The sequence below is a fragment of the Brassica napus genome, chromosome C2 (assembly GCF_020379485.1).
Source record: "Brassica napus cultivar Da-Ae chromosome C2, Da-Ae, whole genome shotgun sequence".
Classification (NCBI taxonomy): Eukaryota; Viridiplantae; Streptophyta; class Magnoliopsida; order Brassicales; family Brassicaceae; genus Brassica; species Brassica napus.
Window position 1 is genome coordinate 42,029,123 of NC_063445.1, and position 14,212 is coordinate 42,043,334.

Consider the following 14,212-nt stretch of genomic DNA (forward strand, 5'->3'; position numbering starts at 1 on the left):
GTTTGCAAACTGTGAATAATAGAGTACCAACCAAAGAGGATAATATTAAATGGAGTTGTAATAATGAAATTGTAAGGACTGGGTAAATGAGTGGAAAAATTCAAAAAGTTTGATAACAGATAGGATGAATTGCGTGTGTCAGAAGAAACACTATGTTCACAGTCACGCCAATGTCTTTTACAGAATATGAAGTTATAATACTTGACGCTTGATCCAATCACTGCGATGAAAGTGTTCTCACCATTTGATCCATGAGGGTTGCACACTGAAAATAACAGAGAAAATGAGAAGGATATATGATTGAAGGATATATGATTGATTAGAACAGAACTGCATAAGGTGGAATAAAACTGCAGTATAAGTACATGATTTTTGGATGTTCAAGTCCACAGTGCCTTCTTTCCCTGCAAGCATTTTGATTTGGTTATTAGTCGAAACAATCCGTATGAGACTGACATATAGAAAATCACTTGAATGTAAACCTTTCTGTCATAGAGGCCCTGGAAGATCTCTTTGTACACAATATTTCTTACTCCGTCCGTACCGTCCGAATCAGAAGAATCGTCAAATATCTTAAGCCCCTCTGGTGATGTCACTCTAGATAAAGCTACGCACAACTGGCCATGAGTGAAGACCGATCTAGGGAGGTACAAAGCAGCTTGTTTGAGACTTTGTCCCTGACTTTTATTGATTGTCAGTACGTAGCATAAGCGCAGAGGATACTGACGGCGGCAAAACGTGAATGGATGCACGGTGTCAAGAGGAGAAAGCTGTATTCGAGGGATCAACACTGTTTCGCCTACTTGTGTGCCAGTCATGATCTCAACTTCTACTATCCTGTCACCTACACGACTGACTATCATCCGTGTCCCAATGCATAACCCATACGCTTGCTTAAGATTACGCAGCATCATCACCGGGGACCCCACCTTCAGGCATAGTCTGTGGTTAGGCAGTCCAGAGAACTCAAGAGAATTAAGATACTCTTGAGTATAGTGGCTACTCCAATCATCTTTTGGTGTGGCCTCCAGCTCAACGGAATCGGAGCTCAAATACTCTTTAGCTTGTGAGGGAACTTGGGACAGCATGTATGCATTTAGCTCATGAACAGTACTATTTGTAGGTGTCAGCACCGCTCTCTCTGTCAAGTACTTCTTGTTCCGATAATTATGAAGGAAGTCAGGATATGCCGCAGCTGGTAGTGCTTCGTGTGGTTTATCTGTAGAAGGGATCATGAATCTTTGGTCCACAACAATTTGTTCACCCTCTTCATTGCTGCTCGTATGAGAGAGGATGGTATCAGCTGTTCCATCACCAACCTCAAGGATCCATTTAGCAAATTCCCTTTCTTCTTTTTCCAATCGCATGTTCATGGAAAGAGTATAAACTTCTGCCTTTTTCCATAGATAAGATTTGCTGATTGATGCAAGGACTGTGTCTGGACGTCTTCCTTGAGGCACAACTGGTAATATTTGCCTGAAATCACCTCCCAAGAGAACAGTCTTACCACCAAATGGTTTGTCGGAAGCCGTTGGATCTGAAGGACTCAACAAATCCCGGAGTGAACGGTCAAGTGTCTCAAATGCTTGGCGATGGGCCATCGGAGCTTCGTCCCAGATTATTAAATCCGACTTTGCTATCAATGAAGCCAACATAGAACACTTGGGAATATTACACATTGACACATCGCTCAGTGTAAGCGGCAGTTTGAACCGAGAATGGGCTGTTCTTCTGTGACAGGACACGTCACTAACGGTTTTAACGGCTTTATCGTTATGTTTTATCATTATCAAGTTCTTATTTATGATTTCTATTAGGATAAGGATTAGTTCTAGCCTTATCTATATTTTGGTTTTACTATATATGTAACTCCTACGATAGCTAAAAGAATACAATCAATAAACTATTCTTCCTAACTTCCTTATCTCTCAAGTTATCTTGCCAAGCTCTTACAAAGCTACGCTTACGAACACATTCATCTAAGAAGATCTCTCTACCTTAACGATCTTCTTCTACGCTTGTGTATCCCCATTCTTCGAATCCTCAAGAAGGGTTTCTAGTTCGGGAATTATCCGTTACGGTTCCCGTCTCAGTGGTATCAGAGCATTTAAATACCTTAGGACCAAACTATGGACACAAGGCAAACCACCGCGCTGGCCGAGATGAACAAAAACCTTGACGACTTGCGTTTATCACAAACTCAACAATCAGAGGAAATACGCAAGGATCTTGGAGGAGAAATCGCCGAGCTTAAAGCTATGATGGAAAAATTCCTTAATAGCAATTCGCAGTCAACACAACAAGAGGGAAGTTCCGGCCTCACAGCTGCTGACAAATCCCAGAAACCAGACCCACCAGATCGCTTCACAGGAGAACAGAGTACAGCAAAAACAACACCAATGAACTCCGACCAAAACGCTACTCCACAGCTCCCCAATACACTCTCGTCACGGTTAACAAAAATAGGGTTCCCGATGTTTGATGGAACAGCACTTCGTGAATGGATTTACCGTTGCGAACAATTCTTTTCGATCGATAGTACTCCACCAGAATTGAAGGTTCGTCTCGCCTCCCTTCATATGACCGGCAAGGCTCTTCAATGGCATCACGCCTACATAGCCAACCGCTACAACATATTTCCACTATGGCCCGACTATGTCTCTGCTGTATCGGAACGCTTCAGCGAACTTTTCGATGATCCTCTCTCTGAATTAGTCAGTCTAAAACAAGCAAACGACTCCATCGACATCTATCTGGAAAAGTTTGATTGTGCTATGACAAGGATTACTTTGGCTCCTGCTCACGCCTTAAGTATCTTCCTCACAAACATGAATCAGCATCTAGCCTTTCATGTCCGCCAGTTCAAAGCTTCCACAGTACCAGAGGCAGCACGAATCGCGAAACTCCACGAGCTATCCCTACTCCATGCTCCGACAAAGACATCACGGCCAACCTTCAACACGTCTCAGAGATCAAACTTTCAACAAAACAAGAATCAATACAGCACAACAACACCAACATCGTCCAACACCAGCGACAATCAAAACAACAAACCGTTAATACCTAATGCACCTCAGAAACGGTTTTCTTTCGACGAGATGCAGGAACGAAAACGTAAAGGTTTGTGTATGTATTGCGAGGAACCTTTCACACCTGGCCATCAACTGAAACATCGACGTTCAGAGCTTTTACTTCTTGAAGCCGACCAAACAGAATTCGACGAAGAAATAGCTTTCGACGAACAGATACGCGAAACAACAATTGCAGATGATGATAAGGTCCCTACGATCTCGGTACACGCATTAAACGGTTGTCCGACGTTCAACTGTATGCGCCTAATGGGTCAATACGGAAAAAGAAAACTGCATATTCTGATCGATCCCGGCAGCACACATAACTTCTCAACAGCCTATCATCCTCAATCCGACGGTCAGACAGAGGTTACAAACAAGACTTTGGAAACATACTTACGATGTATGGTCTCTGACTCGCCTCGTTCTTGGAGCTCTTGGCTTCCTCTCGCGGAATGGTGGTATAACACAACCTATCACTCGGCTATTCACAGTACACCGTTCGAGATCGTCTACGGTCAGCCTCCGCCAATACACATGCCTTACTTGCCTGGAGAAAGTTCATCACAAGCTATTGACCGAACGCTTCAGAAACGGGAAGCACTCATTGATATGATGAAGTTCCACCTCTTGCGGGCTCAAAATCGAATGAAACAGTACGCTGATTCTCATCGTTCTGATCGTGAGTTCTCTTTTGGTGACTATGTGTACTTGAAACTTCAACCATATCGTCAACATTCGCTGAAGGGTCGTAACTTGCCTCACAAGCTTTCACCACGTTACTACGGTCCGTTTCGCGTACAAGACAGAGTTGGTTCGCGGGCTTACAAGCTTGAACTACCACCAGCTACTTCCATACATAATGTATTCCATGTGAGTCAACTGAAACTGTGTCCCAACCCGCCAGCTTCAACTTCAATGCCTCCTCTGCCACAATACCTCAACGACATTGGTTCAAGTAGAGAACCTGAACTCATATTGGAAAAGAAAATGGTCAATCGGCAAAATAAACCAGTGACCAAGATTCTCGTCCAGTGGAAAGGTTCTACTCCTCAACAGGCGACTTGGGAGTTCTACCAAGACTTCATTGCGCAATATCCTGAGTTTCAGCCTTGAGGCCAAGTCTGTTCTGAAGGAGGGAGTATTGTGACAGGACACGTCACTAACGGTTTTAACGGCTTTATCGTTATGTTTTATCATTATCAAGTTCTTATTTATGATTTCTATTAGGATAAGGATTAGTTCTAGCCTTATCTATATTTTGGTTTTACTATATATGTAACTCCTACGATAGCTAAAAGAATACAATCAATAAACTATTCTTCCTAACTTCCTTATCTCTCAAGTTATCTTGCCAAGCTCTTACAAAGCTACGCTTACAAACACATTCATCTAAGAAGATCTCTCTACCTTAACGATCTTCTTCTACGCTTGTGTATCCCCATTCTTCGAATCCTCAAGAAGGGTTTCTAGTTCGGGAATTATCCGTTACGGTTCCCGTCTCATCTTCCTCCTGGGAGCAATAGCGCAGCAACACCAGATGATGCGACTGGGATAACAACTTTATTAGTTGATCTAAGCTTTGCGATGATGGTCCTGTATAGGTATGTTTTACCAGTACCTCCTGCCGCATTAACAAAAAACAACTGCCCAGATTGCTTATCAACAGATTGAAGCACTGCATGATATACCATTTTCTGATCTTGATTCATTGATGCAAACAACTCTGTATGTGTCTCATTCTCCTGCTGAGTGTCATAACTCAACTCCTGCATCAGCACTGTGTTTGAAATCTGAGTCAAAATAGAATCATCAGGCAATGAAATGTCAGGGTAGTCCGCAAGTGACTGATCATTCTCCTTCAAGAGTTGCTCGAGCTCGATGAGAGTATATTGCTTCAGCTGGTCGTCGTTGAGCTCAAGACCTGGGAATCTGAATTCTTTGCGTTTCATGTAGAGGATGTCTTCTGCCAGGAACTTCCAGGTATGTTCCCAAAGCTTCAGTGGATTTACAACTCGACAAAACAGTAAGATAATCATAAACAACCGTCTGAGCTGGCGACCAGTAGCCCAATATGATGGCTCCTCTATAGCATCATGCCACTCCCTGTCGTCGTCAAGCAAACGGCGTGCGTAAAATGATTCTCTATACTTTTTAAACACCACACCACCAACTGTTCTTAAGTCCTCGTAACACCTTGGGCCTCTAACAACATTTACCAAAATCCGCAAGAAATAGTTATCACCGGCCGCTGGACTGACGTAAACCACCCTGCCTATTGCTCCACCCGTTTTCCTGGGGGTCCATAGTTTCCCTGATGTGTGATAATCGAACCTAGTAGGGAGCTCAACGTACGTCAGGTCTCGTGCTTCTTCATACGTTTCACATGCTACAAACCATGCAGTTAACATCGTTTTCTCGATGTCTTCTTTTGAAATAAATTCTTCTAAGTTAGAAGACTCATCGTAGACAGTATAGTGCTGACCTGGTAGATGTACATGCAGCTTAACAACATTAGGTTGATTGTGATGTATGTGAAAGGCAAATAATCTCCATGAGGCCTCACATGCAGAGATGTATCGACATTCCATATATCTATCTATCTCATTGACCACATCCACCCCTTTCTTTCTTTTTCTCCTTCCCATCGCCTCTTTTTTCCACCTCCTTTAAAAGAACAGTTGCTCGATCAACACCTTTTGTAATGTATTTAAAAAGATATTTGATTGCACTGGTTCTGCAGCACCATTCAACATTGATATGGGCCTGATATTTTTTAAGGAGACTGAGGTTGTGAGGGACAACGTACTGATTCCCTATCTCAATATTGCTTTTCAAGACTAAATGCTTGGGATTTGATCGCCTTCTGTATCTGACAAACCCAGACTTGTCAATGTGTGAATGATCTGATAACGGCTTAGGGTAAGCCTTGGTGCACTCTCCCTTGTCCATGCAAGGTGATGTTGGTCGACGTTTTCCGCATGGCCCATGAATCATATGGCGGTCGACCAATGCAAAACCTTCAGGATCTACATCTCTGTCTGGCAATTCAGCTGATATATATTGATCAATCATTGAGGTGGTTGCTTCTTTCTTAATGCCTTCTAACCATAATAAAATATGGGCATGAGGCAGTCCTCGTTTCGGGAATTCAATGGTGTATACAACTAAATTTTCCAAAAAAAAAAAAAACAATCAAGTTAATAACACAATTTGAGTATGTAACATAGATAAATTAATATGCTAATATAACGATAAAGAGTGTGTACCTGCAGAAGTTTTGGGAAAGAATTCTCCTTTCTTGAAATCAGAAACCATCTCCTCCAGTTTGAGTTTGAACAGTCTACATTCAAGGTCGGGTCGGCTATTAGCAGATTCACCACCGTATGCGTCCAGATGATGCTTTAACTCCACCCAGTTTGGATTTGCTGTGACTGTGATGAACAGATGAGGATTGCCATACCACCGACATATAGCCATTGCGTCTTGATACTTCTCAGCCATGTACCTAGGACCACCAGTGAATGAAGAAGGTAGAATGATCTTCCTGCCAAGCTGTGTTGCATCTGAATCTCCGCTCTCCACAGCATCACACAAGTTGCTATACAAATCTGCTCGGAGTTTCTTTTGGTTCAACAGAATAAACCTTAATCTCTCTTGCTCGGTTGCAGTGTATGCATCTACAATATACTGGTGCAGCAATCTCCCACCTTTTATGATTGTCATTCCCTCAGTTGGCCGAGTCTGAAACTGATAAGCGTAAAACTCACGCATTGTCATATATTCTCTTCTTATTTTAGACATCTCAGGACCTTCATATGGCAGTCTCTGGTTATATCCAGTCTCCCCGTACGGAAACAACAATGGATATTGGAGGCTCGTCATCAGGGGGTGTTGATCATTTATTCGCTGCAAAGCAGATGATTTAAGCTCAACAACAATATCTCTACCAACAGACGTCGCAGATAGGTCCCCAACAATCAATCCACCAATCTCGCTCGCACTTGGTAGATCATACTGACGTCCAAGGTTAGTTTGACTGACCAGAGTGATACTGTACTCAATGGTACCAGTCTCTTTAAATCTATCACGGGCGTGACGAAACGTCTTTGCAAGGTGGTTATGTTTGTCCATCATCTCAATTAACTGAACAATAATACTGTCAGGGATAGCCAAAGAGGAGGAACCTTGAGTGAACGCTCTTTTTCTGTTTTCTAGCTCATTATCGGTGTCAAAAATATATAGCTGTAAATATTCTGGCAGAGCACCATCGTCAGGTAGTAGAGACCCGATCCTGTGTATAACATGTCCATTGACCCGGTATGTAAATGGCCCTGAAGTACCAGTTACACTGTGATCCACATTAGCACCCATTGATGTGAATGCCAGCAGACTGTTAGCTACTCTGATGTTGGGGCGGAATTTATTACTTTGAAGAAGTTCTTTGAGGGGTGACGGTGCTTCTCGCACGGGTGGTAGCCTGACTCTGCCCTGTTGACAACAAATGCTGAACTGTCCTTCCCCACGGTTGATATCACCACCAACAGCTTCACCAGCCCACAGTAAAGCGTGGCATGATGGACATGATACTATCTCGTACCTGGCATCACTTTTTTTTTCCTTTTTCCTGATCACAACATATTATGGGCCAGAGTATTAGATTGTGTGTTGACCGAATATGTTTTACTACAGTTCTGTCTTTATAATTTATACGAATAGTTGAGCACAACACTGACCTTTATTATCGCTTGATTGTGTGAATTGCAATTCCTTTTTACGTACACATAGTGCCTTCCTAAGAAATCTTGTTTTTTTAGCAGAACCTGCAACGTGGTCGTGATTAGAAAACAGAAAGTTCGGTAAACCAGCAATTATTTGTTCAACATAATTCTTGTGTACCTGATGGTATGCTGCTCGCTTGATTATTGTTCTGCGATGACTCAGGTACTCTGTATATTTCATTTAGCCACGGCCGATGAAGCACGTCAGTATCTCCATTCGAGGAAGAGCATTGACCTGGACAAAAAGAAATATGTTGTTTATTTAGACACTGTATATTCACTTCTCTGTATTTTTCTTTATAAAACTGTGTGTGTTGTACTTTGATGTTTAAGCGGCGGTCTCCCTCTTCTTCGTTTATTGGGTTGCTCAGTCGGAGCTAAGAAGTAAATTTTAAAAACTTGTAGTCTGTGTTAGTACATGCGGACCCAACTCTCAGTTAATATGTTCCAAAACAAAATAAATGCATAACCTCTCGTCGATGGCTGTCTTCTCTTAGATGCTCGAATGACAGCCCTCGCATGTCGCGCTGCACCTGGACCATATGAGAATGTGGTTGAAAATTTAGTTTTTTTGTTCAAAGGGTCGAGCCGGAACTTTAATATGTCAGTAAAAGTATAAAAAATTCGCCGACTGATATGGATAAGTAAATAATACAAACATGTAATCGAGGTAGTAGCAATGTTAGAAGCGTCTGAGGATTGGGCAGTTGAATTCTTCACCATAACCTCACCATAAAGAACTCCTCGAGTATGGTTTTTCTCAGTTGTTTAGTGGATCTTAAGGGTACATGAGAGTCGTGTATGTATTGCTGATGATCTAGCGTCCCACATATACAGCCTTCTGCGAGGCATTTAATTGGCAGTTACAAAGTGACTGATGCGTATGTGAAGAGTTGCATCATGAATTGTGTTCATAGTGACGGTAGTAAACATGCCAGAGAGAATTTATAACCTTTTAAACATTTATCAGTTTGAATATTAATAGGTGTAATCGATAAATATTCCAAAGCTATGTAGTGATTGTCAATAATATATTTTTTAGTACCTAGCTATTTAGGTGTATTTTTTTTTAATATTTTTAAATGATCTAAACTAATATCTTATAACATAAAAGATATAAGATATTAAATTCAATACTGAACAAATTTATAAATTGTATACTAACTGATCATTTTTTTTTAAACCATTGATGGAATGATAATTGTGACATTTACATAATAATACTGTATAAATGGTCGACGTTAACAGTTCTGCTAAAATAATTAGATGTTTTATAAACATAGTTAAAACCGTAAGATAGCACATAACATAAAAAAAGAAACAACTCAAATGTCAATAAAGAGAGAATAAACAATATATATTGACAGGAGCGCTTGTATTTTATGAAAGCAGTAACGCAAAGAGACCACCGCCAAAACAATGATCTATTTGTTTGATTTTTTATAGGAACATGCTAATCAACATGAAGGTTGTAAGTGGACAAATATACTAAATCCACATAATGGAAACAAATAAACAACTAAAAAATTTTTATGGTAAATTGATGTTATGTAATGCTAGCTGGTTTATTCCCAAGGAAAATAAACAATATCATTTTTGCAAAATAATTCGGTCTTTAATAATGGTAGATAAAATTATAAGCTATCACGAAACATGGAATAATAAATAGGGAAATACCAAATGCATACTTGTTCATAAAGAAAACGCAATTGTCAACAGAGATAAAAACACCAAAGGAGAAATACCAAATGCATAATTGTCTATTGAAAAAAAAAAGCAAAAACTTTATTATTATTGAGAAGGGGTATCTGCCTTCCCACTTATGCCTTCCGTGCCTTCTTAGACTTAGCAGATGGTCCTGCGGACTTGCTACATCCACCATCCTTCATCTTACGTCTCACCAAGCCAGCACCGTCGTTGTCATCTCCATTGTCATCTCCATTGTCATCGTCACCACCCTATAGAATGAAAACGTTAAATTTATTCAAAGCAGAAACGGTAGTGGAGGATATAAGAGTATTACATCTTCAACAAACTCAGGCTGTGGCGCACGTTCACCCTCCCCGAGAATACGTGAGATGGTGAAGCTTTGATGATTTGCTGTGAAATTGTATGGGCCCACCTTCACCTGGAACGTGTATGACTTTCCCTCCATGCCTCGAACAAACGGAGGAGCATCAGTTTTTTCGGGGTTGACATCATCACCGGCCTGCATTTACAATGGTACGGTTCACTAAGTATATATTCAACCGACAATTAAAGCACCATATAAAATAACGTACCAAGAGGTTGGCAGCTTCATGGGCCCTCATGTTATGGAGCTTCGCAATAACTCCATCAAACGCAACAAACAAACCCTCACCAGTCTCGTCTGCGATTGACATCTCCACACGGTATCTAGTGCATATAAAATTTTCAAATCACACAGTTAGTTCAGCGTAGATGATTAAGCCGCTTAGGGTCAGTACATACCGAAGAACACCAACTGCACTGGTGTTGTTGCAAGACAGACACGTGAGAGATGAGACAGACCGTTGGAGTTTCTTGAAACATTTTGAACAGGAAACATAGCACCACCCCTTGTCCAATTTCACTCCAGTCACCTTTCCGGCGCAAATGAAATCAATTTCCTGCATTGTTATAAAGTCAGATTAAGAATTCTAAATCACATTCGATATGGGTCATGACAATCATGCTAACGAACCTGAGACGTAGCAGTGACGACAAAATCATTGAGCTCAGATATACTCAGCTTCTCCATCTTAGCATAACTCTTTAGCAGCGGAGCTACTGGCGGGAGTCCAGTGTCTCGCTCAACCAACCTGTTTACGAAGATAACAATGTCCTTAGGCACTCCCATGCACAGTTCAGAAAATACTACAATCAAGATGTTTGAAAGCAATGGCACGCAAACTGATACCTGTAAAACAATCGTTCCCCTGCATCTGTTTGCTTGTCGAAATAGATGTGTGTGCCGGATATGGCGTTCAAAAACAGACGCCCTACATTATAAGTCGAGTATGAATAATATCAACATCATTTCAGGGCTAGACATGTTTGTATCACACTGGTTGCTTACCTCCCACAATCTTCGGGTTCACACTGGTTGCAACAACAACCCTTGGATCCACTCCTATCTGTTCTAGCTGATCATGAATCTTAACAGCCTGAGCGTCAAAGAGGCTCATAGTCACAGACGTGTCACTGCAATTTTGGAAACAGAACAGTAAGATGACAAAACAACTGTGAAGATACTGAAGCTCATAAAAACTTACTTGTCCATCTTAATGGTCGCCATGACACGATTCTTGTCCTGAGGAGGGTCAGTTACCGTACTCTTGACAGCAGTAATCTCGCCAATAAGATCTGTGAGCAAAAGACTATCAGATATATATATATATATATATGTAATCAGAAGAGGTAATAAGAGGAGCATTACCCGGTAATTGATTGTTGGAATTAGCAAGACCAAGCATTTCACTGTAGTTACGGAACCGGAATGATTCAAGAGGTATTGGAACGGCTGGTTCGGTGACCTTCTTGAAAGAGGTGGAGTCGGTAAACCGGATTAGTAGAGAAGAGTCTGACAGGCGATAATTCTGGTTACAACGTGTGACTTCAAAACCGGTAAGAGAGTAGACTGAACCCTCTTCAAGATTAGTCAGGTGTGTTGCGAGACGGTTAACATTAACTGTAGCCGGTATCATGGTTGACTGAAAATGAAACAAAACACAACTATGATTAACAAAAAAAAAAAAAAAAACGGTGAGCAGAACGGAAGCGCCACCAAAAAGAAAGCATATAAATATCTATCAATTCCGACGCGAGGACATCTAACAAATGGCATATAATTATCTGAACAAATCTTATACAAAACTCTGAATAAACCGACAAACCTCATATAATTTTCTAAATCTAACAAATGTAAACTCAAGGCAATGAAGTTGTGAACATAGTAACCACATATTTAGATCATAATGAGCGAGAACTAAATATTATTATCCAACAAATTTTTTAAAATCTTAAATAACATAATTATAAACTGACAAACCTCATATAATTATCTCGCAAATCTTACATCAATGAATCCAACAAATGTAAACTCAAGGCAAATCATAATAAGCTAGATCTAAAAATTATTATATACAAATCTTATAAAATTATCAACAAAAGCCGACGTGAAGAAACTGACAAACCTTATATAATTATCTACGAAATCTTCCATCAATAATTCCGACAAATGTAAACTCAAGGAAGTGAAGTTGTGAACCAATTAATTAAATATATTATGAGCATAATCAGCAAGAACTAAAGATTTGATCGGCGTGCTTTTAATATGGATTCAAGACGGCGGCTACGCGTACAGATTCAATCGGAAAACCAAAACCAATGGCGGATGTAAAACCTAACCTGCGAGTCGAGTAAGAGCATGTCGACGCCCATGAGTTCTCCACTACGGCGGACGTTTCTGGCCTCCCAGAAGCGGAGCAAGCGGACTTCGACGGCGGAGGAAGAGCGACCGGACTGGAGATCGGATAGGAGAACCAAAACGTTAGCCATAGCACTTTTTTTCCGAGAAGAATGTAGAACGAAAGTGATGTAGTATCTGAGAAGAACGAAAGATACCTTCTTATAGTCGTCTCAAACGCATCGCACATCAAAATATCGCATTGAATCCAGATCATGGGTGATAGATTAATGACGGGATTAAAGACGCTCGTTCAGTTTCTGAGGTCTTGCGATGGAGGAGATGGAAGGTCAGATGCGCAAGGAGTGAAACGATCTAAGCTGGAGACGCAACAAAACAACCACCGTAAACCTAACTCAAAGCGCTGTGTTTTGTACAATCTTATATTGCATGGGCTAAATCGCAAGGCCCAACAAACAACGCGTCTACAACCCACGGACTAAACAACGCGATGCGTTTAGATGCTTCAACACGTGGCAGCTTCTTCGACACGTGGCAGCCTTGTCCTTTATGTTATAAGATTTCTTTAGTTTTTAAAAATTTATTTGGAGTTTTAGGGTTTTAAAGTTTAAGTTGGAGAAAGAACAAGAAGTAGTAGAGGGGAAGATATGATGTTAGATGATATGTGACTTTGGGGTTTTGGGATTTCATTCTCGGTGTTTAGGGTTAAGCATTGTAAAATCGTAGTAAAAATAACACGGGCATGGTAACTTCGTCGTAAATGGTTATTCCACGTAATTTCGTCGTAAATGGAAAAAGACGAGCCTGGTAACTTCGTCTTAAACAGAAAAGCCGGGTAAATCGATTCGACTTAATTTCTTCGTAAATGGAAAAAAACAGGCCTGGTAACTTCGTCGTAAACGGAAAAGCCTGGTCAATCGATTCGACGTTGATTTCGTCGTAAACAGACGCGGGCCCGGTAACTTCGTCGTAAAAGGAAAAACGCGGGCCTGGTAACTTCGTCGTAATATTACGTCGCGTTTACGACGAAACGTTTTCTATATATTGAGACGCCGAAAGCGAGGCTGCCTCGTTCATTCCTCCCAAATTCCTTTTCTCTCCCTCTAAGGTACACTCCCTTTCCTCTTCTGTTTTTTTTTAAAGTTAGTTTAGGTGATTAATTAGTTAGGTAATTAGTTTAGATGATTTGTTAGGTAATTAGTTTAGGTGATTAGTTAGGTGACAGAATACTATAGTTTAGGTGATTAGTTAGGTAACAGGATAATTTTTTAATTATGTCGTAATTGATTAAATTTATTTTAATTTTTTTAGATGACTCCTAGGAGGAAACCAGCAGCACCTACTTATGCCCAGTTGTTTGGCGATGGTTCTGGTACATCTTCTTCCGGTCCATCGTCTTCCTATGCAGTTCCAGACTCTCAGACTTCTCAGAGAGTTTCTTCGAGTCCTCCTCTTCCACCGCAGATGCCTCCACCTCCTCCTCTAGCGGCTGCACCTCAGCCTGTCCCAGAAGGTGCAGTTCATCCGGATTAGCATGTGCCTTCATATGCTCCATTCGCGAGATATACGGTGGAAGATTTGCTTGCCCAGCCTGGACGGGAGGGTTTGGATGTTCTAGACCCTGATAGACCCCGATGAACTTATTGGTAAGTTATTAATTTTTATTACATTAAAATTTAAATTATTTTTATTTTTTAACGGTTAAATTTTTTTTTTACAGGTTTGGGGCTAACAACCGTGTTAGCCGGATGTTTCGGCGACGATTAAAGGTTACTACGACGGGGCATATCCGAACTGGAGCAAGACACCAAATCACGTTAAGATCAATTGGTTTAAATGTTTTGCGGTAAGATTTTTGAATTTAATTAAATTTTCACTTTTAAATATATATATATATATTTAAATATTTATTATTAATTGTAATTTTTTCA

At 40.7% G+C, this 14,212-nt stretch overlaps 3 protein-coding genes across 3 annotated transcripts; all 3 read right to left on the reverse strand.

The window, feature by feature from the left end:
* Nucleotides 1–380: 380 nt before the first annotated feature.
* LOC111203195 (ATP-dependent DNA helicase PIF1-like) lies at nt 381–1,601 on the reverse strand. Its single transcript, XM_022696700.2, has one exon. It carries the CDS (start codon nt 1,599–1,601, stop codon nt 381–383), a length of 1,221 nt encoding a protein of 406 aa, XP_022552421.2.
* Nucleotides 1,602–4,573: 2,972 nt separating this feature from the next.
* Nucleotides 4,574–7,445, reverse strand: LOC111203163. The gene is made up of 3 exons (XM_048749086.1): nt 6,341–7,445; nt 5,858–6,238; nt 4,574–5,556 (listed from the first exon to the last, which is right to left on the reverse strand). Exons 1-3 carry the CDS (start codon nt 7,443–7,445, stop codon nt 4,574–4,576), a joined length of 2,469 nt encoding a protein of 822 aa, XP_048605043.1.
* Nucleotides 7,446–9,672: 2,227 nt separating this feature from the next.
* LOC106386467 lies at nt 9,673–12,412 on the reverse strand. The gene is made up of 10 exons (XM_013826313.3): nt 12,263–12,412; nt 11,292–11,565; nt 11,128–11,218; nt 10,932–11,056; nt 10,773–10,854; nt 10,557–10,674; nt 10,325–10,482; nt 10,135–10,249; nt 9,876–10,061; nt 9,673–9,810 (listed from the first exon to the last, which is right to left on the reverse strand). Exons 1-10 carry the CDS (start codon nt 12,410–12,412, stop codon nt 9,673–9,675), a joined length of 1,437 nt encoding a protein of 478 aa, XP_013681767.3.
* Between the last annotated feature and the right edge of the window lie 1,800 nt (nt 12,413–14,212).

Bases quoted from the DNA above. Each gene is read 5' to 3' on its own strand.
- LOC111203163 (XM_048749086.1), bottom strand. From the start codon at position 7,445: ATGGGTGCTAATGTGGATCACAGTGTAACTGGTACTTCAGGGCCATTT. The intron at 6,239-6,340 runs GTACACACTCTT...TGGAAAATTTAG, and splicing joins CTTTCCCAAAACTTCTGCAG to TTGTATACACCATTGAATTC. The intron at 5,557-5,857 runs GTCTCCTTAAAA...TACATCTACCAG, and splicing joins CGTTGTCCCTCACAACCTCA to GTCAGCACTATACTGTCTAC.
- LOC106386467 (XM_013826313.3), bottom strand. From the start codon at position 12,412: ATGGCTAACGTTTTGGTTCTCCTATCCGATCTCCAGTCCGGTCGCTCT. The intron at 10,483-10,556 runs GTTCGTTAGCAT...ATAACAATGCAG, and splicing joins TCGTCACTGCTACGTCTCAG to GAAATTGATTTCATTTGCGC. The intron at 9,811-9,875 runs GTAATACTCTTA...TTCATTCTATAG, and splicing joins AGCCTGAGTTTGTTGAAGAT to GGTGGTGACGATGACAATGG.
- LOC111203195 (XM_022696700.2), bottom strand. From the start codon at position 1,601: ATGGCCCATCGCCAAGCATTTGAGACACTTGACCGTTCACTCCGGGAT.